Source organism: Bubalus bubalis, chromosome 1, assembly GCF_019923935.1.
Source record: "Bubalus bubalis isolate 160015118507 breed Murrah chromosome 1, NDDB_SH_1, whole genome shotgun sequence".
Lineage (NCBI taxonomy): Eukaryota > Metazoa > Chordata > Mammalia > Artiodactyla > Bovidae > Bubalus > Bubalus bubalis.
In genome coordinates, this window is record NC_059157.1 from 117,023,433 (window position 1) to 117,050,359 (window position 26,927).

Here is a 26,927-nt window from a genome sequence, read left to right on the forward strand (position 1 = left end):
TCCTCACACCGGTCACAATGACCACCATCAAAAATTCTATAAACAATAAATTCTGGAAAGGGTGTGGAGAAAAGGGAACCCTCTTGCACTGGTGGGATTGTAAATTGATATAGTCACTACAGAGGACAGTATGGAGATTCCTTAAATATCTAGGAATAAAAGTACTATATGACCCAACAATCCCACTACTGGGCAAATATCCTGAAAAAACGTAATTGAAAAAGACACATGTACCCCAGTGTTCACTGCAGCACTATTTACAACAGCTAGGACATGGAAGCAACCCAGATACACATTGACAGATGAATGAATAAAGAAGCTGTGGTACATACATACAATGGATTATTTATTGTTGTTGTTCAGTCACTAGGTCGTGTCCGTCTCTTTGGACCCCATGGACTGCAGCGCACCAGACTTTCCCGTCCTTCACCATCTCCTGGAGCTTGCTCAAAATCATGTCCATTGAGTTGGTGATGCCATCCAACCATCTCGTCCTCCATCGTCCCTTTCTCCTCCTGCTTTCAATCTTTTCCAGCATCAGGGTCTTTTCCAATGAGTTGGCTCTTTGCATAAGGTGGCCAAAGTATTGGAGTTTCAGCGTCAGTTCTTTCAATGAATATTCATGACTGATTTCCTTTAAGATGGACTGGTTTGACCAACTTGCAGTCCAAGGGGCTCTCAAGAGTCTTCTTCAACACCACAATTCAAAAGGATTAATTCTTTGGCGCTCAACCTTCTTTATGGCCCAACTCTCACATCCATACATGAGTACTGGAAAAACCATTCAGTTCAGTTGCTCAGTCGTGTCCAACTCTTTGCGACTCCATGAACCGCCGCATGCCAGGCCTCCCCATCCATCACCAACTCCCAGAGTCCACCCAAACCCATGTCCATTGAGTCAGTGATACCATCCAACCATCTCATCCTCTGTTGTCCCCTACTCCTCCTGCCCTCAATCTTTCCCAGCATCAGGGTCTTTTCAAATGAGTCAGCTCTTCGCATCAGGTAGCCAAAGTATTAAGAGTTTCAGCTTTAACATCAGTCCTTCCAGTGAACATCCAGGACTGATCTCCTTTAGGACAGACTGGTTGGATCTCCTTGCAGTCCAAGGGGCTCTCTCAAAGTCTTCTCCAACACCACAGTTCAAAAGCATCAATTCTTCTGTGCTCAGCTTTCTTTATAATCCAACTCTCACATCCATACACAACCACTGGAAAACCACAGCCTTGACTAGACAGACCTAGCTCGACTATATAGACCTTTGTTGGCAAAGTGATGTCTCTGCTTTTTAATATGCTGTCTAGAACTGCCAACTTGTCTTCCAAGGAGCAAGCACCTTTTAATTTCATGGCTGTAGTCACCATCTGCAGTGATTTTGGAGGCCAAGAAAATAAAAGTCTGTCAGTGTTTCCATTGTTTCCCCATCTATTTGCCATGAAGTGATAAAACCAGATGCCATGAACTTAGTTTTTTAAATGTTGAAGTTTCAGCCAACTTTTTCACACTCCTTTTTCACCTTCATCAAGGCTCTGCAGTTCCTCTTCACTTTCTGCCATAAAGGTGGTGTCATCTCAATATCTGAGGTTACTGGTATTTCTCCTGGCAATCTTGATTCCACCTTGTGCTTCATCCAGCCCAGCATTTCATGTGATGTACTCTGCACATAAGTTAAATAAGCAAGGTGACAATACACAGCCTTGAGGTACTTCTTTCCCAGTTTGAACCAGTCTGTTGTTTCATATCCAGTTCTAACTGTTGCTTCTTACCTGCATACAGCTTTCTCAGGAGGCAGGTAAGGTGGTCTGTTATTCCCATTTCTTTTAAGAATTCTCCACAATTTGTTGTGATCCACACAGTCAAAGGCTTTAATGTAGTCAATGAAGCAAAAGTATAGATTTTTCTGGACTTCTCTTGCTCTTTCAATGATCCAACGGATGCTGGCCATTTGATCTCTGTTTCCTCTGCCTTTTCTAAATCCAGCTTGAACATCTGGAAGTTCACTATTCACGCACTGTTGAAGACAGCATGGAGAATTAGCATTACTTTGCTAGCATGTGAGATGAGTGCAACTGTGTGGTAGTTTGAACATTCTTTGGCATCGCCTTTCTTTGGGACTGGAATGAAAACTGACTTTTTCCAGTTCTGTGGCCACTGCTGAGTTTTCCAAATTTGCTGGCACATTGAGTGCAGCACTTTCACAGCATCATCTTTTAGGATTTGAAATAGCTCAACTGGAATTCCATCACCTCCACTAGCTTTGTTCATAGTGATGCTTCCTGAGGCCCACCTGACCTCACACTCCAGGATGTTTGGCTCTAGTTGAGTGATCACACCATCATGGTTATCTGGGTCATTAAGATCTTTTTTCCATAGTACTTCTAGATATTCTTGCCATCTGTTCTTAATATCATCTGCTTCCATTAGATCCATTATATTTCTGTCCTTTATTGTGCCCATCTTTGCATGAAATGTTCCCTTGGTATCCGATTTTCTTTTTTTTTTTTAATGCTGCAAAAAGCTTTGTTTCCATTTGGTCCAAGGCTTGAGAGAGGGCTCCAGGGTATTAAAAAGCTGCCTAGTGGCTGCAGAGAGGGGCTTCAGGCAGCCCTGATGTTAGGTGGGTTCTTCAATGGCCACTGGTCTCCAGAAGCTCCTAGTTGTGCTTGAGGGTGAGCCTTTCGAAGAGATACTCACCCAACCCAGCCTGGGGACCAGCCAGCTTGTGGAGGTTGGTCAGGTGGTCACCCATCTTCTTGATGAGTTTCACTTCCTCATCTAGGAAGTGGTTCTCCAGGAAGTCACAGATGTGGGGGTCTCCGCGCGGGCAGAAGCCAGGCCATGCAGATCCAACAGGGCTTGATTCAGGTTCTTCTCTACGAGAAGGGCGGCTTCCACAGTGTCCTGGGTTTTACCCCACTCATCTTGAGATGGCTTCTGCACGTCCTGGAAGAGGGCGCGGCTGTCACGCTGGTTTTGCAGTTTGAAGAGACGCTCCGCACCCTCGCGCTTCTCCTTGGCCAATTCGTGAAAAAAGTGACCCACACCCTCCAGGGCCACATCGTCATGGTCGAAATAGAAGCCCAGAGAGAGGTAGGTATAGGAGGCTCGCAGCTGCATGTTAACCAGGCGGTTGACGGCGGCCTCCACCTCGGCAGAATAATTCTGACGAATCTGGGAGCTCATGATTGGTCGGTAGTAATAAGGAGTTAAAAAATGGCGGCTGGTCCTGGTGATCGCGCAGAGCTGAGTGGCTGACTCCGGAGGTTGCGACTGGAAAAAAGGTTGGAGGAGTGGTCGGAGGCTGGAGCAAGGGGGCGTCCCTGGGTCTGTTCCGTCCAACAAGATCCGCAGGGCCGCTGAGCACACTTTCTCTCTGATTTTCTTGACGAGATCTCTAGTCTTTCCCATTCTATTGTTTTCCTCTATTTCATTGCATTGTTCACTTCAGTTCAGTTCAGTCACTCAGTCGTGCTTGACTCTCGGCGACCCCATGGACTGCAGCATGCCAGGCCTCCCTGTCCATCACCAACTCCTGGAGTTTACTCAAACTCATGTCCAGTGAGTCAGTGATGCCATCCAACCATCTGATCCTCTGTCATCCCCTTCTCCTCCTGCCTTCAATCTTTCCCAACATCAGGGTCTTTTCAATTGAGTCAGTTCTTTGCATCAGATTGCCAAAGTTTTGGAGTTTCAGCTTCAACATCAGTCCTTCCAATGAATATTCAGGACTGATTTCCTTTAGGATGGACTGATTTGATTTCCTTGCAGTCCAAGGGACTCTCAAGAGTCTTCAACACTACCACAGTTCAAAAGCATCAATTCTTTGGCGCTCAGCTTTCTTTATAGTCCAACTCTCACATCCATACAGGACTACTGGAAAAACCACAGCTTTGACTAGACAGACCTTTGCTGGCATTGTTCACTTAGGAAGGCTTTTTTAAATCTCTGCTTGGTATTGTTTGGAACTCTGCATTCAGATGGGTGTATCTTTCCTTTTCTCCTTTGCTTTTCGCTTCTCTTCTCTTCTCATCTATTTGTAAGACCTCCTCAAACAACCTTTTTGCATTTCTTTTTCTTGGGGGTAGGGGAGAAATGCAAAATGGAATATTTCTCAACCACAAAAACACCACATTTGAGTCCGTTCTAATGAGGTGGATAAACCTAGAGCCTATTATACAGAGTGAAGTAAGATAGAAAGAGAAAGACGAATATCATATATTAACACACATATATATGAAATCTAGGAAGATGGTACTGATGAACCTATTTTCAGGACAGAATGGGACAGAGACATAGAGAACAGACAATAGTACCCAGGGCAGGTGAAAGAGAGTGTGGGTGGGATGAATGGACAGAGTAGCATGGAAACACATACATTATAATATGCAAAATAGCCAGTGGGAATTTGCTGTATAATGCCAGGAGCTCAAACAGGTACTCTGTGACAACTTAGAGGTGTGGCACTTGGGAGGGAGGTTCAAGAAGGAGGGGACATGTGTATACCAAGGGCAGATTTATGTTGATGTATGGCAGAAACCAAGACAATACTGTAAAGCAATTATCTATCAATTAGGGCGATCCCATGGACTGTCAGAGAAGGCAATGGCACCCCACTCCAGTACTCTTGCCTGGAGAATCCCATGGACAGAGGAGCCTGGTAGGCTGCAGTCCATGGGGTTGCTGAGGGTCGGACACGGCTGAGTGACTTCACTTTCACTTTTCACTTTCATGCATTGGAGAAGGAAATGACAACCCACTCCAGTGTTTTTGCCTGGAGAATCCCAGGGACGGGGGAGCCTGGTGGGCTGCCATCTATTGGGTCGCACAGAGTCGGACATGACTGAAGTGACTCAGCAGCAGCAGCATGGACTGTAGCCTACCAGGCTCTTCCATCCATTCTCCAACTGGAATGGTTAGCCATTCCCTTTTCCAGGGGATCTTCCTGACCTGGGGATAAAACCCACATCTGCAGATTCTTTACCATCTGAGCCACCAGAGAACCCCTGTGTAAGAAAGCTACCAAAGTAAAATTAAATGAATTTTCCTAATTTTTACTCTTTATGGTTTTACAGAAAATACAAAGGAATAGTTAGGAATTATTTCAACAAATTTCTTCATTTCTGCTCATTACCAGAACCAGGAAGACCTCTAGAATTTTTGCTTAATATCTTAGTATTTAGGAAAAGAACAGGATTTCAGAGAGAGAATCAAACCCAATGCCAATGAAATTATAGTATCAATTAATACTTAAAACTGAGTTTAACGCATCATACTTGATTGTATAAGAGTGAAAGCTTTCTTTCACCCAAGGATCAGGAACAAAATAAGAATGTTAGCTCTTGCAATTTCTATGAAACATTTTAATGGAGGTTTTAGCCATGGCAATTAGGCAAGGAAAATAAATAAAAGGCATCTTTATTGAAAAGAAAGAAGTGAAAATATTTGTTTGTATATTACATGACCTTATGTAGGAAATCCAAAGGAATCTACAATAAGAACAAAAATCAGAACTAATTTATGAGTTCAGTAACACTGCAGGATAAATTAATACCCCCAAATCCATTATATTCCTAAACACTAGCAATGAAAAATCCATACATAAAATTAAGAAAACAATTTAATTTATAATATCATTAAAAGAATACTTAGGAATAAATTTAATTTAAAAAGTGTAAGACAAATTCACTGAAAATTTAAAACACTGTTAACAAAATTGAAGATGTAAAGGAATGGATAGACAATATATTCATGGACTAAGAGACATAATACTAATAAAATGACAATAATTCCCAGATACTGTATGCAATGTCTGTTGCTGTTGTTTAGTCATTAAGTCCAACTATCTGTGACCCCACGGACTGTAGCCCACCAGGCCCCTCTGTTCATGGGATTTCCCAGTAAAGAATACTAGAGTGGGTTGCCATTTCTCTCTCCAAGGGATCTTCCCAAGCCACGGATTAAACCCACATCTCCTGCATTGGCAGGTGGATTCTGGGTGGATTCTTTACCTCTCATCCACTGGGGATGCCCATGCCAGTGCAGCACTATTCACAACAGCCAAAATGTGGAAATGACCCAAGAGCCCATCAAGAGAAGGATGAATAAACAAAATGTAGTACATACATATATTGAAAAATAATTTGACCATAAAAACGAATGAAGTTCTAACACATGCTACAACATAGATGAACCTTCACCATACTACTCCTAGTAAAAGCCAGACACAAAAAAACAATTTACTGTATGATTCCTTTTAAAAAAATTTTTATTGGAGTATAGTTGATTTACAATGTTGTGTTGGTTTCAGGTGTACATGTATGATTCTATTTATATGAACAGTCCAGAAAAGACAAAGCCATAATGACAGAAAGTAGATTAGTGATTGTCAGGGGCTGAGGTAAGGGCAAAATAGGGAGTGACTACTAATGGGTACAGGGTTTCCTTACAAGGTGATAAAAATGTTATGGAATTTGAAAGTGGTGGTGATGGCACAATGCTGTGAATAAACTAAAACCACTGAATTGTACACTTTAAAAGGGTGGATTTTGTGGTATGTAAACGTCTCAACATAAAAAAAAATTTTAAGGTGAAAAAGCTGATAAAGAATTGAGATATCAATTCAAGTTGAAACAATGAATTGATATACTTTATGGTAACAAACATTATGCTAACAAAGGATCAAAAAATTTATTAACACACCATGCTAGTGACAGTATGGGGTAAAAACAATACTTTTTGATGAATCATAATGCTACTACTACTACCACTAAGTCACTTCAGTCGTGTCCGACTCTGTGCGACCCCACAGACGGCAGCCCACCAGGCTCCCCTGTCCCTGGGATTCTCCAGGCAAGAACACTGGAGTGGGTTGCCATTTCCTTCTCCAATGCATGAAAGTGAAAAGTAAAAGTGAAGTCGCTCAGTCGTGTCCGACCCTTCGCAACCCCATGGACTGCAGCCTACCAGGCTCTTCTGTCCATGGGACTTTCCAGGCAAGAGTACTTGAGTGGGGTGCCATTGCCTTCTCCGAATCATAATGCTAGAAAGTATAATTTGGCAATAATGATCAAATCTAAAAACTGACACACCCTTTGAGCAATCTATGTATACAAATATATTCAGATTATATAATTGCATATATATACAAAACATCTATACAAAAATTATCAATGGGGCATTGATTTTTGTATGGGAGAAGTTTGAAAACACATATATCCTTATTTATGCACAAAATATTTATAAAAGGATATACATATATATACATGTTCTTTTAATATATATCCTACACACACACACACATGCACTCTAACATTTTATGCCTTAGGCAAGAGGAACTAGAAGACTAGGAGTAGGGGTGAAGAAAGATTCTCTTTTTATTGGATATACTGTGGTATATATTGAATTTTATACAATGTATATGCATTACCTGTTCAATTAACTATTTAATTTTAGGAAGCATTCTGACAGCAGCCAGGGGGCGAAAGTGTGATATATAATGCAACAGCTGCAAGTTTTCTTAATTTTATTCATCAACTCATAGCTAGTATTTAATGATCAGAACTTAACAGAGGAATAACAAGTAAGTTTAAAAGCCATTCTGGAACATATTTTAAATTTCAGAATTAAACTAATTAGACACAAAAAATATTACTAAACATTTTACAGTGCTTTTCAAATATGATAAAGTAGAACAAAATCTTAAGAAAATGGAATTTATCTTATTGCCTTATGTAGAGAAAAGGGTTGCTATATCAGGCCCAAGGCTGCTATGGCTAGAAGAGTCTTAGTAGGCATTTGAGAAATTGATTCTGGGAGTGTTCTCACCATTCCCTCACTGAAAGGGTTGTTTACTCTTGGCAAGACTTTGCAGAGACAATGAACTTTATGCTGAACACCTGTTTTCCTTCTGGGAGCTTGGAAATTTGGTATGTACTGGATAGAGGGTGTCTATGTGAACGACCACCAATAAATAACTGTGGTGAAGCCCAAATAATGGACTTCCCTGGGCAGAAAAACTGAATACTTGTTGCTACATTTTCACTGGTAGGTGAAAACAGTGCTCTGTGGACCCCTCTGGGGAGGAAGATAGTACAAGGAAATCTAAAGATGTATTCCTCTAGACAAACAGCCTTATAATCTGACTATGGATCCTGACTTATTACATATAAATAAATCTTAGCCGTAGGTACAAGGTGCTGAGCCTTGTGAGTCTTTCTAGAGAATTTCTCAACATGGGTAGTGAATGGGTTTAGAGACTTCCAACATATTCTGCTTAGCAGGAAAATTAATTTTTGAATAATGTGTCATAAAAACTAAGTTTGCTGTCTGTATGTTAATCCTGCTTTTAATTTGTTGACATCTCAAAAATGCATGTGTATTTATTTTCTTTGTTGATATAGTTTTCTGTTAGTTCTTACATAGTAACCTTCCAGTTCAAAGGGTTTTAAAATAAAAATATTTACCAACTCTGCCCTTAAGCAAAACATAATTTAACAAATGAACAGGGCTAAAATGTGAAGAACAAAAGTACAAACAAAATTCTTCTTAAGTATTCAATATCAGTGTGAAAGGTGACACTGACTGAAAAGTACTTTTGGTTTGTATTAAGTATTATTATTTCAAGTTTTCAAAAATCTCCCCAAATTTGCTATACCCATATAAATATACACAGAATATAAAGCCAAATAAAATGTTTTAAAGTACAGATGAAAACTGACTACAGTTCAAAAACGAGAGAAAAAAGATTTTTATAATCTATTAAATTATGCACCATTTGATTTTTTTAAAATGCACAGGTGTAACTTCTACTTAAACATCTCCAAAGATACTTTAGGTGGGATGAAAAATGTTAAGATTCTGCTGTTCTGCCTATTTATCTTTAGGAGAAAGAAGACTTTTTAAGGAAAGTTTAGAGAGAAGGAGTGGTCAATTTAAAGTTACAAAGTTATAACTGAGAACACATTCACTACAAACATAGTCACTCAATTAGACTTCAAAAATGACTCTCGGATTATATGCCATTGTGTAAATGACCACTGGTAAGAGAGAGCCTGTAGTGAAAGCTACTCATTTTAATTTAAAAATGAAATTTATTTCAACATTTCTGCTTTGTAAGAGAATGGGAAAAACAAAAAACAAAAAAGGATAGTATGTTTCATTTACTTTAACAATTACAGCTCAGTGACAGAACATCCTAAGTAAAATGTATTAGAGAAAATAATGCTGTGATTTTGATATCTGTATCAAAGCCTGAACAGGAAAAACAGAATTATATATGGTGATGAATGGAACTTACATAAGTTGATGTTTCCAAGCTGTCTGTGTTGACCAGTACTGGAGGAGGATTTGCCTTAAAGAAAGAATTGTAAATGTGTTAGGCTTAACAGGAAAATTGGCACATTACATACTAATGTTCACAAATTTTAGAAGCATATGAAAGATTTGCTATTTCTTAAATTATAATTTTATATGAAGTTTTCATATGTTAAACAATGTATCTAGTTTCCAGCACCAATGGAAAGAATTAGATATATAGGCAGCTATTACATTTGCTTTTGAGAAATGAATGATTATTTCTGCTACAACAGACACAATTTTGTTAAGGTTTGTGAAGTTCACCAGTCTTCTAAAAAAATTCACAAATATTCTCTCATATAACAAAAAACTCATCCCAAATTTCTTCGAAATCACTTCTTTTCTAGTCTCAAGGATCCCCTGAAGATTCCAACATTTCATCACCCAGGAAAAAAATTCTGTCTCATACTGAACTGTGTTTAAACATTGGGGGAAAGGAGCCATACAAAGAAATCCATCATAAACTTTAATTAGAACCACATTCAATGTAAAAGCCCTCAATTGTTATCAACTGCAATTACTGCTTTTCATCTGTTATTCTAGACCACTCACAGAACAATTAAGGTTCAACCACTCCCCACCCCCACAAAAACACAAGCAGAGTAACATAGATCTAATTAAGTTTGGGATGAAAAAAGCTTGGTTTTCTGATTAAGCTGGAAAGTGTTTGTTATGAAGGTGCAACAAAATTTTTAAAATAAAACGCAATTATTACCAAATGAAAACCAGACCAAACATACTAGAAAACTGATGTGACTCCTCTTAAAATTCTTTCTTTTGTATACTTAAAAATATATAATTACCAAGTCAAATGACATTTTCAGAGAATCAAAGAGATGACTATACTTTAAATAAATTTTAAGAGATATGCTTGCATAAATAATTGTACTGGATGCATCTAAGATACATGAAGCAGCAAGTTAAAAATGAGTGGGGACAAGGATAACAGTAAAGCACAGGGAACTGTATTCAGTATATTAAAATAACCTGAAAATAACCTGGAAAATAATCTGAAGAAGATATATATACACATAACTAGATCACTTTGCTGTACATGTGAAACAATAAAAAATCCTGAAAAAAGCAAACAAACAAAATGAGTAGGGAATACTGTATTAAATACAAACATAATACTAGCTACTTTATGTGCTGCTGCTGCTGCTGCGAAGTCGCTTCAGTCGTGTCCGACTCTGTGCGACCCCATAGACGGTGGCCCACCAGGCTCCCCTGTCCCTGGGATTCTCCAGGCAAGAACACTGGACTGGGTTGCCATTCCCTTCTCCAATGCATGAAGTGTGCAGCCCTACCTTTAACAGTAATAGTCTGTTTTCCAATGATTCAGTGAGAATCAAACCTAATACTATTTGTGAAATTGCTAAAAATACTATTTGTGAGAGACATTTGAGATTTTATGAACATTAGGAATTAATTCATTTCCCAATGACTACTGGGGTCTCAAACTGATATTTTTAAATTAAAAAATTAATGGTACAACTTCACCTTACTTTGCTTAAGCAATTACAGAGGAAGGCAAGAAAGAACAAGGCTATTTAAACTTACAAAAGAAGCTATAATCTTTAAAAATTATGGTAAGAAAACCATCTGGCTTCCTCTGCTCGTTTATTACCAAAAATATAGTGGAAAAAGTTTGCTTTTACAAAAATCTAACTTATACCAAAATTATCACAACCCTAGCTGCTCATGATCACCAACTCATCATCACTGTATATGTTACCTTTTGATTCTAGTTATATAAAAATCTGGTATTGAAATACATAAAAATTATATAAAGTGTTAAATTTCCTTCAAGATAGAATAATGACCATGAGAGATTAGGAGGAGGGGTTATGGATCATATAAGTGCATGAATTGAGGACTGCTGAAGTTGGGTGATAAGTATACATGGGAGTTCACTGTACTACTCCCTTTCTATTTGAACAGTTTTGAATTTTTTCATAAACTACAGCAAAACAATTATATTGAGTCAAGTACTCAGCTTATAAGAGGTTAATAATGAAGGCAGTTGTAAAATACTATGGGTTAAAGCTGTTATTAATATATTAGCATTCACATCATAAAATTCAATTTTAAAGTTCAGTTCTGAAAAAAGAATACAGACTAGTAAAAACAATTTATAACTTTGGTTTAATGAATACGATTAGATAATTAATATATGCACAATCAGTTTATTTGTAGATGTATCTTAGAAGAATCTGAGTGAATGACCACACCTGAAGGGAAAGCACAGACTTGAAACTGAACAGAAACTCAAGTTGAGGATTAACAAGAATTTCATTCAAAACTGTCAGATTAAACAATTTAAAAAGACCTATCACAAAATGTAGTCTAAAATAAGAGCCTATGTACATACAGCTCAAGAGCCATGATCTGATGGCCTCAAGTTCAGCCACCAAAATAATGTTAAAAATATTTAAGACTGTGTTAGCAGGAAGAGAATTAAAACATTTACCTTAAAATACATTATACTTTTACTTACTAACTTGAGGATTTCTAAATTCTTATATTACAGAATACAGAAATGGTATCTGACAAAGTAGTAATCCATCCCTCTCAAACTTGGAGGTGGTGGGAATGAGGTAGCCCAATGGGATTGGAGGGTACAACTCAGAAAAACACAGTACCTTAACACCAAAGCCAGAACAAGCATTAGATGAAAGAGATACAGAAACATTTGGCCACAGAATTTGCTACTTTCAGACGGCTGAAATAAAGAGCACTAAAATAAAAAATACAGTAGCAAATTGGGCTAGTTTAAGACCTTGGTATCTGTAACTAGGATGAGAGATAGCAGAACAGATAACATGGAATTACCAGCTTTACTTAGGGAGGAAACCAAATAACAGCAGCAAGACTTGAGGATAATCTATGTGAAAGTTACTTGTTGTTACTTTTTGATGACACATCAAAAAGCATGATTCTAGATCTCTCTCTACCTCACTCTACCATTCAATGATTTTGAATATACAGGTAAATCACAAGTACTAATTATTGAAACTTATTTCTTCCATCTATAAAGAGATATGCCTTTAACCAAAAGGACTGTGTGACAACTCAGTTCAGTTCAGTTCAGTCGCTCAGTCGTGTCCGACTCTTCGCGACCCCATGAATCACAGCACGCCAGGCCTCCCTGTCCATCACCAACTCCTGGAGTTCACTCCAACTCACGTCAGTTGAGTCGGTGATGCCATCTAGCCATCTCATCCTCTGTCGTCCCCTTTTCCTCCTGCCCCCAATCCCTCGCAGCATCAGAGTCTTTTCCAATGGGTCAACTCTTCGCATGAGGTGGCCAAAGTATTGGAGTTTCAGTTTTAGCACCATTTCTTCCAAAGAACACCCAGGGCTGATCTCCTTTAGAACAGACTGGTTGGATCTCCTTGCAGTCCAAGGGACTCTCAAGAGTCTTCTCCAACACCACAGTTGAAAAGCATCAATTCTTCGGCGCTCAGCTTTCTTCACAGTCCAACTCTCACATTCATACATGACCACTGGAAAAACCATAGCCTTGACTAGACGGACCTTTGTTGGCAAAGTAATGTCTCTGCTTTTCAATAGGTTATGTAGGTTGGTCATAACTTTCCTTCCAAGGAGTAAGCATCTTTTAATTTCATGGCTGCAGTCACCATCTGCAGTGATTTTGGAGCCCAGAAAAATAAAGTCTGACACTGTTTCCACTGTTTCCCCATCTATTTCCCATGAAGCGATGGGACCAGATGCCATGATCTTCGTTTTCTGAATGTTGAGCTTTAAGCCCACTTTTTCACTCTCCACTTTCACTTTCATCAAGAGGCTTTTGAGTTCCTCTTCACTTTCTGCCATAAGGGTGGTGTCATCTGCATATCTGAGGTTATTGATATTTCTCCCGGCAATCTTGATTCCAGCTTGTGTTTCTTCCAGTCCAGCGTTTCTCATGATGTACTCTGCATAGAAGTTAAATAAACAGGGTGACAATATACAGCCTTGACGTACTCCTTTTCCTATTTGGAACCAGTCTGTTGTTCCATGTCCAGTTCTAACTGTTGCTTTCTGACCTGCACATAGGTTTCTCAAGAGGCAGGTCAGGTGGTCTGGTATTCCATCTCTTGAAGAATTTTCCAGAGTTTACTGTGATCCACACTAAAAGGCTTTGGCATAGTCAATAAAGCAGAAATAGGTGTCTTTCTGGAACTCTCTTGCTTTTTCCATGATCCAGCGGATGTTGGCAATTTGATCTCTGGTTCCTCTGCCTTTTCTAAAACCAGCTTGAACATCTGGAAGTTCATGGTTCACATATTGCTGAAGCCTGGCTTGGAGAATTTGAGCATTACTTTATTAGCGTGTGCGATATTAAAAACAACAAAAAACTGTTGTAAACCACAGAAACCTATTGCTAATCCATTATACTTACTAATAGTATATACCATTGTATATGTCTCAACTTAGACAATAATAAAATCCTAAGATTCACTTAGAAATGGGGGGGAGGGTGATAGGAAAAGGGCAGGATATACCAGAAACAGAAACTAACCAACCCCTAAAGAATATGACCCACGAATTAATAATAAGACTTAAGAAACACAGTTTTGATCATCCAACTTTTAGAATGTTATTTCATTAATAAAGGGCCTCATAAGTCTGCTGCTGTTAACATACTGCAGCATCCTAATCCAATTTCAGAGAACAATATTACATCTTAAAAATTTTGTGTTAAAATAATTCTAAGATTCAGTTATTCAAAAACAGGCCAAAATTAGTTTAGAAAATGCTTTTATGCTGTATACTGTATTTCTCCTTCTTAGCATTTATCGAAGTTTCATTATATTATTGGTTTAATGTTGCTCTCTTTCTCTCCTACTGAATTATAAACAAGTATTTCTCCAATAAAGAACTCAAACCCCAGAGAGTAGTACATCTCGGATTCTAATTTGGCACACACAGCATTGAAAGTTCAACGCTATCACGTTAGTGACCACTATATATATACAAGTTAAAGTGACTGTAAAAACAAATAGGACAAATTCTGGAATGATGACAGAATAAAAAGTCCCACAAATTTGCTTCTCCACCTAGATGACGACTGTACTGGCAAAATGCAATTGCCAGTGTGACGTAAGTATTTTGGAATTCTGTAGTCTATTGAGGGCTTGCAACTTCCAGAAGTTATTAGATGTCAAACTGTGGTTAATTTAGTCAATTTCAATTCTCAGCAGTGTTGCAGCTACGCAATTCCCATTCTTCATTATTTGTTCTGCAGCAGCTGGCACAAAGCCTGCACAGCCAGGGCAGAGTAGGGAGGAAGAGGGCAGCCAAAAAGGACCCTGTTCTTCAAATATAGGGAATCTGTGTTCTGATTGCTGCCTCTGATCACAGAGGTTTCAAAGAGGTTGCTGCTGCTTCTGTGGCTACTGCTAAGTCGCTTCAGTCGTGCCCGACTCTGTGCAACCCCATAGACGGCAGCCCACCAGGCTCCCCTGTCTCTGGGATTCTCCAGTCAAGAACACTGGAGTGGGTTGCCATTTCCTTCTCCAGTGCATGAAAGTGAAAAGTCAAAGTGAAGTTGCTCAGTCATGTCCGACTCTTAGCGACCCCATGGACAGTGGCCATTATTGCTGAGCCTCCCCCAAGTAATATAAATCCCTCCCCCTCTGGCTGAAGTGACTCCTAAATTTAAAGGGCAAGTGTCTCCTCCCATAATTTCATTTGTCTCTTTTCCCCCTTTTGAGAATCAGACACTGACGATTAGAATATTCAAAAACAACCACATATATGAGGGAAATCACAAAGTCATTGTGCATGCCTGGGGAAGGTGCAGGCATAGAAAAAAAATCAGAGAAGATTTTAAGGTTAACTCATACGCTAATTTTTAGCACAAAGAGCCTACAGCAATCAAAAACCCCCAAACAAAAAAAACAGCAAACTTTAGAAAAGGGGAGAATCTGATTTCCAGAAAAATCGTAAGATGCAAATGTCCAATTTCCAACAAAAAAAATTCAAAAGGCATGCAAAGAAATAGGAACATATGTTCCATTCAAAGGAGGTGGAGTGAAGAAAAAAGAAACTGTCTCTGAAAAAGAGCTGGTGGCATATCTATTAGACAAATGATTTAAAGCAACCACTGTAATGATATCCAAAGAACTAAAGGACACGGTGCAAAGAGTCAAGGAAAGAATGTATGAACAAAAGGGAGAAAGCAATAAAAGGCAGAAAACCTAAAGAGAAACCAAAAAGAAATTCTGAAGCTGAAAAGTAAAGTAATTGAAATGAAAAATTCACTAAAGCAGATGTGAGCAGGCAGAAGAATTAGGAAACCTGAAGACAGGATGATGTAAATTCTTAAGTCTGAGAACAGAAAGACTGAAGAAAAGTAACCAGAGTCTAAAGAGACTTGTTGGCCATCATTAAGCAGACCAACAAACATTGCAGGAGTCCAAGAAGAGAGAGATCAAAGGGGAAGAGAGAATATCTGAAGAAATAATGGGTAAAACATTCCCAAATTTGATGAAAGACATGAATATAAACAATCAAAGAAGCTGAAAAAACTCAAGATAGGATGAACTCAGAGCGATTCACACTCAGACACATTAAAATCAAACTGCTGAAAGACAAAGAGAAAATGGTGAAAGCAGTACGACAAAGTGACTCAATATACAAGAGCTCCTTTGAGGTCAGGAAACAGTGGGCTGGTATATTCAAAGTGCTCAAAGAAAAACACTGTCAACCAAGAACCCAGTAACTGGCAAATAATCTCTCAAATATGAGGGAGAAATTATGACATTCTCAAATAAACAAAGCTGAAGGAGATCATTACTTATAGACTGGCCCTGAAAAAAATGCTAAAGCGAATCATACATGTAGAAATGAAAGGACACAAGACAGTAACTCTAGGTGTCTGAAGAAATAAAGACCTTGGTAATAAGGATAAATACAAGGAACTCTTTGTTATCTTAATAGTGTTTTGTAACATCACTTTTTGTTATCTATATGATTTAAGAGACTAATATTTTTTAAACTATATTTTAAAGAAGTGGACATGTTAGTCACTCAGTCATGTCTGACTCTTTGTCACCCCGTGGACAATAGCCCACCAAGATCCTCTACCCATGGGGTTTTCCAGACAAGAATACTGGAGTGGGTTGCCATGCCTGATCCTGGGTCAGGAAGATCTCTGGAGAAGGGCATGGCAACCCACCCCAGTATTCTTGCCTGGAATTTTATATTTTAAAAGTTAGTCTAAAAGTTAATTATTCATACAGAAGTGATGTCAACATCAGTAAATAACTAAAATCAATTACTAGCCCATATGTTAATATTATAATAACTTTGCTTTGTAATTTCACATTTTCTACATAATTTAAAACATGAATGCATTTAAAAATTGTTAGTTTATGTTTTTGTACATATAATGTATAAAGTTGTAATTTTGTGACATAAACAACTGAAAGGGGTGGGGATATAACTGTTAAGAAGAGCCGAGTTTTCATATATCATTAAAATTAAACTGATATAAATTTAAATTTGAGTGTTATAACTTCAGGATGTTAAATGTAATCTCCATGGTAACCACAGAGAAATTAGCTACATTTTTCTTTTTATGTATAAAAAGAAAAATGAAAAGGAATCTAAACATTTCACTACATATATAAAAAAATCAACCAAATAAAATATCAGACAGTAATGCAGGAAATAAACCTGTAATAAATATAGAAAATAAATAACAAAATGACAGAAGCCTCTCCTTATCAATAATTACTTTAAATGCAAATTGCTTAAACCCTCCAATCAAAAAAAAAAAACAGAATGGATAAAACCACATGACCCAACTATGTTTTCTGCAAGAGACTTCACTGAGATCCAAAGATGCAAACAGGTTGAAAGTGATAGAAAAAGATATTCCATGCAACTAGCAACTAAAAGATAGGAGTGACCATATTAATATTAGATAAAATAGAAGTTAAATTAAAAAAAGTTACAAGGGACAAAGGACATTACATATTAATAGAAGGTTTAATACAGTAAGAAAATAAAACAATTAACATTCATGTACCTAATGATATACCATCAAAATCTATGAAATAGAAAGTGACAGAATTAAAGAGAGTAAACAGTTTTACAAATAATAGTTAAAGATTTCAATGCCCTGTTCAAAATAACATGTAAAATACCCAGACAAAAGATAAATACAAAAAAAAATGACTTAAATGACACAATAAACCAATCTGACCTAACAGACACACTTAGAACACTCTGCCCAACAACAGGACACATTCTTTTCAAGTGCATTTGGATCATTTCCAGAATATACCATATGTTAGGCCACAATTACATCTCAATAGATTTAGTAAGCAACTTGTCATACAAAGTATGTTTTATGTCAAAAATGGATGAAGATAGTAAGCAATAATAGAAGCAAACTGGAAAATTCAACAAGTTGTGGAAATTAAATAACATACTATTAACCAATGAATCAAATAAATAATAGAGAAAATGAGGCCAATAGTTTTTTTTTAAAGATCAACAAATTGACAAACTTTTAGTGAGAAGGACTAAGGGAAAAGGAGAGAAGAATAAATTATTAAAATCAGAAATGAAAGTGGGAACACTATTGTTAATTCAACAGAAACAAAAAGGATTATAGGAGTTATGAGCAAGTGTAAGCCAACAAACTGGATAACTTACACAAAATGGAAAAACTCCTACCAATGCCAAATCATGAAGAGAAAATTTTAATACTTTATAATTAATAAGGAATTGAATCAGTAATCAAAAATCTCCTGACAAAGAAAAGCCCTTAAAATCGGACTGTTTTCCTGGTGACATCTACCAAACATGTGAAGAACTACCATCAATTTTTCTCAAATTCTGCCCCAAAATTGAAGAGGAAGGTATACTCCCCAACTTATACTTCGAGGCCAACATTATCACTATAAGAAAACTGCACACCAATATCCCTTATGTATACTAATCCAAAAATCTCAACAAAAATTGAATTCAGCATTATACTAAGAGGTTTATATACCATGACCAAGTAGGATTTATTCCTGGATTGCAAGGATGATTCAATACAGGAAAACTGATCAGTGTAACATACCACATCAATAGAATGAAGAAGAAGGAAAAACAAAAAAAAAACAAAAAAACACCAACATGATCATCTCAATCTATGCAGGAAGTATGTGACAGTATTAAATATTTTAACTTAGAATATAAGGAAACCACCACCACATAATAAAGGTCATATATGAAAAACCTACAGCAAACATACTTCCATGGTGAAAGACTGAAAACTTTCCCTCTAATATCAAAAACAAGTCAAGCTGGCCCACTTTCACAACTTCTAACAAAGTATTGAAAATCAGTCAATTAAACAAATAAGAAGAAAAATTATTCAGCAGCTTCAGCTGCAAGCAACAAATTCTGCTAAATTCTCTTTTCAATTTTTATTCTATTAATAAATATTTTCTATTTCCCTGCTATGGTTTCTTAGACATACCCATCATTTAAAAGTAGACTTTTAATTTCTAAATACATGAGGTTTTAAAGTATCTTTGATATTAATTTCCCATTCTGATTATTATTTTCTCATTTAAATGCTTTCTTCTCTTTAATCACCCTATGTTTTTTCAGTCTTCTAACTTTACTGAAGTTTTCAATGCTAAGTCAAAGATCTCTCTTTGTAAATGTTATGTTGTATTTGAAAATATGTGGGTTATTTTCAAGCATCTTTTGATACTGATCTCTAACATAATTCTACAAGGATAAGAGAACAAACTCTGTATGAGACCACCCATTTTTTGCACCTGGTCTTATGTCCCTGGATATGTTCCAGTGTCTCCTCGTTTATAATCTATAGGAATTTGAACAGAATATGTATCCTACTGTTGTATGAAAACTGTATAAATCTTAATTATGTTGAACTGGTTAACATGCTTTTCAAGACTACTACATCCTTCTACTTCTCTGTATATTCATTCTATTAATTTTTGAGACTTTGATATTGAAACTCCAACTAAAAATCTTAATTTAACTACTTAAAAAAATAATTGTAATATGTAGTGGAACTACATATAACCATGTTCTGTATTTTCCAAGTCTCTTGTAAATGTGTTATCATATTTCCATAATTTTTAAAAATGGCCAAAACAAGGGGTACTCTGACCCTCCTGTTTCCCTGTAAAGCATTAAGTAAATTTCCCAAATGAAAAAAAGAAAATTATCTGTTTGCAGATAATATGATCATATATGTAGAAAACTCTGAAGGAACCACACAAAAGTCTGTTAGAACTAATAAACTTAGCAAAGTGGCAGTCAGTAAATGGTCTACATACAAAAATCAGTTGCATTCCTATATACAAACAAGCTGGAAAGAAAACAAAAACAATTCAATTTACAACAGTATCAAAAAGAATAAACAGTTAGGAATGAACTTAGCCAACGAGTGAAATATCTGTGCAATGAAAACTGTAACATTGCTGAAAGAAATTAAAGACAATAGGAATAAATGGAAACACATCCCCTGTTCATGACATCTTAATACTGTTGTCAATACTACCCAAAGCAATTTATAGATTTAATATAATTTCTATCAAAATAACAATGATGTCTTTTTGCAGAAAAAGGAAAACCCATCCAAAAATTCATATGGAATCTCAAGGGACCTGAATAGACAAAATAGTCCTAAAACTGACAAAGCTAGATGACTTAAACTTAAAGGCAGCCATATGCCACTGGAATTGAATATACAGTGAAGAAATAATCCCACATATATATAGTCAAATTATTTTCAATTATTAAGGGTACAAAGACCGTTCGATGGGAACAAGACAGTCTTTTCAATACACAGTACTGAAACACTGGATATCCAAATGCAAAATAATGAAGCCTAACACCTAACACCATATACAAAAATTAATTTTAAATGGAACCATGACTTAAATAAAAGACCTAAAACTATAAAACCCTAAGAAGAAAACACAAGATAAAAGCTTCACAACAGTGCATTTGGCAGTAATTCACTGGATATAACACCGAAGGTGCAGGCAACAGAAGAAAATATAGACAATTTGGACTTGCTAAAAATTAAAAATTGTGTGCATCAAATGACATTATCCACAGAGTAAAAAGACAACCCACAGAATGGGAGTCAATATTTGCAAATCATGTATCTAATAAGGAACTAATATCCAGAATATACAGAGAATTTCTAAAACTCAAAAGAAACCAACAACACAATTCAAAATGGGAAAAGGATATTTCTCCAAAGAAGATATACAAAGGGCCAATAAACACATGAAAAGATGTTCAACATCACTAATCACTGGGGAGCTGAAAATTAGAACTACAATGAGATGCCACCTTATACCCGTCAGTTTGGCTGACAACATGAAAACAGAATAAATACAAGGAGTGTTGCTGTAGATGTGGGAAAATTGGAACCACTGTACTTCACTGGTGGGAATATAAAGTGCTACACCACTGTGGAAAACAGTATGATAGTTCCCCTAAAAATTTAGTTACAAAATAATCTAGTTATTATACTTTCAGGTATACACTCTAAAGAACTGAAGGCAGGATCTTGAAGACATATCTATGCACCCATGTTCATAGCAGCATTATTCACAATAGCTAAAATGTGGAAGCAACTTGAGTTGTTAACTGACAAATGGATAAGCAAAGTCTGATACACACATAAAATGAGATATTATTTAGCTTTCAAAAAAAGGTATATTCTGATGCTACATATGTATACAGCATGGATTAACCTTAAGGACAGTATGCTAAGTGAAATCAGCTAGTCACAGACAGACATATACTGTTATGATTCACTTATCTAAGGTACTTGAGTCAAAATCACAGAGAAAGAATGTAGAATACTAGTTGCCAAGGCCTCAGCTGGGAGGTGAGGGGGAGAGGGAGGAATGGGGAATTCAGTGTTTAATGGGTACAGAGTTTCAATTCTGCAAAATGAATAAAATATTCTGCAGATGGATGATGGTGATATATAGACACCAATATGAATGTACTTAATACCACTGAACTGTAAACTTTAAAACAGTTAAGGTGGTGTAATATACATTATGTGTCTATTACAATTAAAAAAGGAAAAAATATGACCTCAATCTAATTAATAAAATGCATCAAACAAACACAAATTGCAGGTATTCTATAAAACAACTAGCCTGTTCTCTTGTAAAAGGCCACACACATGAAAGACTGTGGCACTACTTTGATTAAAGTCGATTCATGAACACTAACTGTGGTCTTGGATGGGACAAAGGAGCTATTTTTGTTTTTCATATAAAGAACATTACTAGGCTACTGGCAAAAGAGAATTATGGTCTGTAGTATTATGTTGCTTCTCTTGTGGCTCAGATGGTAAAGAATACACATGCAACGCAGGAGATCTGGGTTCAATCCCTGGGTTGGGAAGATCCCCTGGTGAAGGGAACTGCTACCCACTCCAGTATTCTGGTCTGGAGAATTCCATGGACAAAGGAGCCTGGCAGGCTAGCTAACTTTCTGCTTTAGATCACTATATTACAGTAATATTTTTTCTTTCTCAGGAAGACATTTAGTATCATATTTAATATCATATTTATCATATTTACCCATATGATATTTAGGGTAAGGAGACATGAGTAAAACTTCCTTTTAACTGGTATACAAAAAAAATCATACTCAATTATATAAGAAGAGAAATGATGAAGAAGATGTGGTAGGCAAAAATTTAACAATTGGGGGAGACACAGGTATATGAAATTTTTGTACAATTCTTGCAACTCTTTGTAAGTGTGAAATAATTTGAAAATAACACAAAAACAAACAAACCAAAAAATCCAAAACACAAACAGAATAGGGGCACGGCAGTCAAGTGATAGTGTGTGGTTAAAAAAGGTCCATCAAGGTAATCTAAATACATTATTGTATTTAAGATCACTACTAAAGTGAAAATGTAACAAGCCATGCTTTAGATTATACTAATGATCAAATCATTTAAGGGTCAACACTCATATATGTTCTGTGAAACTTGCACTGTCCAAAAGCAACAGGATACTCTATACTGTATACACCTCTAACCTTAATTCCTCTCATGTCATGTGGGAGTTATCTGCTCTCTCTTGCATGAACAGATAGTAGGTTCTCAGAGGAAAAGAACAATGTTATATTTATTTTTATATTTACATGACTGGAACAGTAACAAATAATTAACAAAAAACAATGTCTCCAAAGCATCTGAGTATGAACATAGACTTTTCATGCAAACATAAAATTAGCTACAAAGCATTTCAATAATACTTTCATTACATGATAGCTCCTCAGAACTGGTTTTAAAAAAAAGGTCTAAAGAATCTAGTTTTAAAGAAAAGTATTTACTCTGGGTATATATTTAATAGGCTAGTATCTTAGAGATTATATCGACAGTAGGAAGAACTAGCATCTGTTACACAATTGCTATGTGATCAGTTTCTATGTGGATGGAGAAACCGAGGCTATGAGAAACTGAATAATGTTCCCACCATCACACAACCAGGAAAAGGCGAGGCCAGGAATTGGTAGAGTAAGGTTCACTATAAAGTCCAGGTTCTTTCTGCAACTTCAAAAGCCATACAAAATCAATACACAGAAATCACTTGCATTACTATATATTAACAATGAAAAATAAGAAAAAGAAGTTAAGGAGTCAATCCCATTCACCAGTGCAACAAAAAGAATTAAATATCTAGGAATAAACTTACCTAAGGAGACAAAAGAACTGTATACAGAAAATTATACAACATTGATGAAAGAAATCAAATATGACATAAACAGATGGAGAGATATTGCACATTTTGGGGTAGGAACAATCAATACTGTGAAAATGACTACACTACCAAATGCAATCTACAGATGTAATGTGATCCTTACCAAGTTACCACAGCATTTTTCACAAACTAGAACAAAAAATTTCACTATTCATATGGAAACACAAAAGACCCCGAATAGCCAAAGCAGTTTTGAGAAAGAAGAATGGAGCTGGAGAAATAAACTTTCCTGACTTCAGATTATTTTACAAAGCTACAGTCATCAAGACAGTACTGTATGGGCACAGAAACAGAAATATAGACCAATGGAACAAGATAGAAAGCCCAGAAATAAACCCATGCACCTATGGATACCTTATTTCTAACAAAGGAGGCAAGAATATACAATGGGGCAAAGAAAGCCTCTTCAATAAGTGGTGCTGGGAAAACTGGACAGCTACATGTAAAAGAATGAAATTAGAACACTTCCTAACACCACACACAAAGATAAACTCAAAATGGATTAAAGACTTAAATGTAAGACCAGGAACTATAAAACCCTTACAGGAAAACATAGGCAGAACACTCAATGACATAATCAAAGCAAGATCCTCTATGACCCACCTTCTAGACTAATGGGAATAAAAATGAAAGTAAATAATTGGGACTTGATTAAACTCAAAAGCTTTTGCAAAGCAAAGGAAACTATAAGCTAGGTGAAAAGGCAACCCTCGGAATGGGAGAAAATAATAGCAAATGAAACAACTGACAAAAGATTAATTTCCAAAATATACAGGCAGCTCATACAACTCAATACCAGAAAAACAAACAACCCAATCAAGAAGTAGGAAAAAGACCTAAATAGACATTTCTCCAAAGAAGACATACAGATGGCTAACAAACACATGAAAACATGCTCAGTATCGCTCATTATTAGAGAAATGCAAATTAAAATTACAATGAGACATCAACTTATACCGGTCAGAATGGCAATCATCAAAAAGTCTACAAACAATACATGCTGGAGAGGGTGTGGAGAAAAGGGAACCCTCTTTCACTGTTGGTGAGAATGTAAATTGATACAGTCACTGTGGAAGACAGTATGGAGATTCCTTAAAAAACTAGGAATGATATGACCGAGCAATGCCACTGCTGGGCATATAAACCTAAGAAGAAGTGAAGTCGCTCAGTCGTGTCCGACTCTTTGCAACCCCATGGACTATAGCCTATCAGGCTCCTCTGTCCATGGGATTTTCCAGGCAAGAGTGCTGGAGTGGATTGCCATTTCCTTCTCCAGGGGATAGTCCCGACCCAGGAATAGAACCCGGGTCTCCCGCATTGCAGGCAGACGCTTTACCGTCTGAGCCAGGAGCCAATCGAAGGACACCAAAACTGAAAAAGACACATGTACCCCAATGTTCACTGCAGCACTATTTACAATAGCTAGAACATGGAAGCAACCTAGATGTCCATCAACAGATGAATGGATAAAGAAATTCTGGTACATATACACAATGGAATATTACTCAGCCATAAAAAAAGGAACAATGTGAGTCAGTTCTAATGAGGTGGATGAAACTAGAGCCTATTATACAGAATGAAGTAAGTCAGAAAGATAAAGATAAATATTGTATTCCGTTCAGTTCAGTCATCAGTCCTGTACGATTCTTTGTGACCCCATGAATCGCAGCACGCCAGGCCTCCCTGTCCATCACCAACTCCCATGGTTTACCCAAACTCATGTCCATCCATCCACCTCATCCTTTGTCGGCCCCTTCTCCTCCTGCCACCAATCCCTCCCAGCATCAGAGTCTTTTCCAATGAGTCAACTCTTCGCATGAGGTGGCCAAAGTACTAGAGTTTCAGCTTTAGCATCAGTCCTTCCAATGAGTAACCAGGACTGATCTCCTTTAGAATGGACTGGTTGGATCTCCTTGCAGTCCAAGGGACTCTCAAGAGTCTTTTCCAACACCACAATTGAAAAGCATCAGTTCTTCTGCACTCAGCTTTCTTCACAGTCCAACTCTCACATCCATACATGACTACTGGAAAAACCATAGCTTTGACTCGACAGACCTTTGTTGGCAAAGTAATGTGTCTGCTTTTGTATATGCTATCTAGGTTGGTCATAACTTTCCTTCCAAGGAGTAAGTGTCTTTTAATTTCATGGCTGCAGTCACCATTTGCAGTGATTTTGGAGCCCCCAAAAATAAAGTCTGACACTGTTTCCACTGTTTCCACATCTATTTTCCATGAAGTGATGGGACCGGATGCCATGATCTTCGTTTTCTGAATGTTGAGCTTTAAGCCAACTTTTTCACTCTCTTCTTTCACTTTCATCAAGAGGCTTTTGAGTTCCTCTTCACTTTCTGCCATAATGGTGATGTCATCTGCATATCTGAGGTTATTGATATTTCTCCCGGCAATCTTGATTCCAGCTTGTGCTTCTTCCAGCCCACCATTTCTCATGATGTACTCTGCATAGAAGTTAAATAAGCAGGGTGACAATATACAGCCTTGACGTACTCCTTTTCCTATTTGGAACCAGTCTGTTCCATGTCCAGTTCTAACTGTTGCTTCCTGACCTGCATATAGGTTTCTCAAGAGGCAGGTCAGGTGGTCTGATATTCCCATCTCTTTCAGAATTTTCCACACTTTATTGTGATCCACACAGTCAAAGGCTGTGGCATAGTCAATAAAGCAGAAATAGGTGTCTTTCTGGAACTCTCTTGCTTTTCCCATGATCCAGGGGATGTTGGCAATTTGATCTCTGGTTCCTCTGCCTACTAACACATATATAGAGAATCTAGAAAGATGGTATTAAAGAATTTATTTGCAGGGCAGCAATGGAGAAACAGACATAGAAAACAGACTTATGGACAAGGGCAGAGGGGAGGAGAGTGTAAGATGTATGGAGAGAGTAACATGGAAACTTACATTACTGTATGTAAAATAAATAGCCAATGGGAATTTGCTGTATGTCTCAGGAATCTCAAATAGGGGCTCTCTATCAATCTAAAGAGGTGGAATGGGAAGGATGTATGCCAATGGCTGATTTATGTTGAAGCTTGACAGAAAACAACAAAATCCTGTAAAGCAATTATCCTTCAATAAATAAATAAAAGCCATTCAATGTATCTCTGTACCACTCTAAATAGTAAGCATAATTTTCATATTTTCATAAAATTTAAATGACATGATCAATATAAAAGTACTCTGAAAGTTTAAAGTTCTAAAAATAATATGACAATATTTTAAAAATTTATCATCTTTCTAGCTATGTATCTGTCCTCAAACTCACTTTCAAATAGAGAGGTGTTAGCCCCCATTTTTAATAGATGAAGGGAGTATAAAACTCAGAGAGGTTAAACAATTTGAGTCACAAAGCAGGACTAGACTCTAAATCTTAAATTTTCTGTTTCTATTTCTATTATCTCCTGATGCATCCAAAGTATAAAGTAGTAGATCTTTAGAAGAAAAATTGTATTTATTTAAAATGTTAAAATCAGGTTATATATAAGATATGGATTTAAAAATTCATTTGGGGACAAATATTTTAATCACTTTTATTAATTTTACAATGTATATGTTATACTCAATTACTCAGGTATACATGCACTTATTCTGCAAAATGAGGCACACCCACAGCCTTCTCATGTAAAACAAAACGAATTATTAAACTATTCTACATAGACTTTTGTAAGTATATTTAAAACCTAAAATGAGGTTGCTGCTGCTACTGCTAAGTCGCTTCAGTCATGTCCGACTCTGTGTGACCCCAAAGACGGCAGCCCACCA

At 36.9% G+C, this 26,927-nt stretch overlaps 1 protein-coding gene and 1 pseudogene across 9 annotated transcripts in view; both read right to left on the minus strand.

Annotated features, from left to right (window-relative positions):
- DLG1 (discs large MAGUK scaffold protein 1) overlaps positions 1-26,927 on the minus strand; it is a 262,255-nt gene that overhangs the window by 120,054 nt on the left and 115,274 nt on the right. For all 9 annotated transcript variants that reach the window (XM_044943013.2, XM_044943017.2, XM_044943038.2 and 6 more), the window contains one exon: positions 9,296-9,349. In XM_044943013.2, coding sequence (XP_044798948.2) covers positions 9,296-9,349 — 54 coding nt within the window. The remainder of the gene's footprint in view (positions 1-9,295; positions 9,350-26,927) is intronic.
- Positions 2,387-3,493, minus strand: LOC112585104 (annotated as a pseudogene).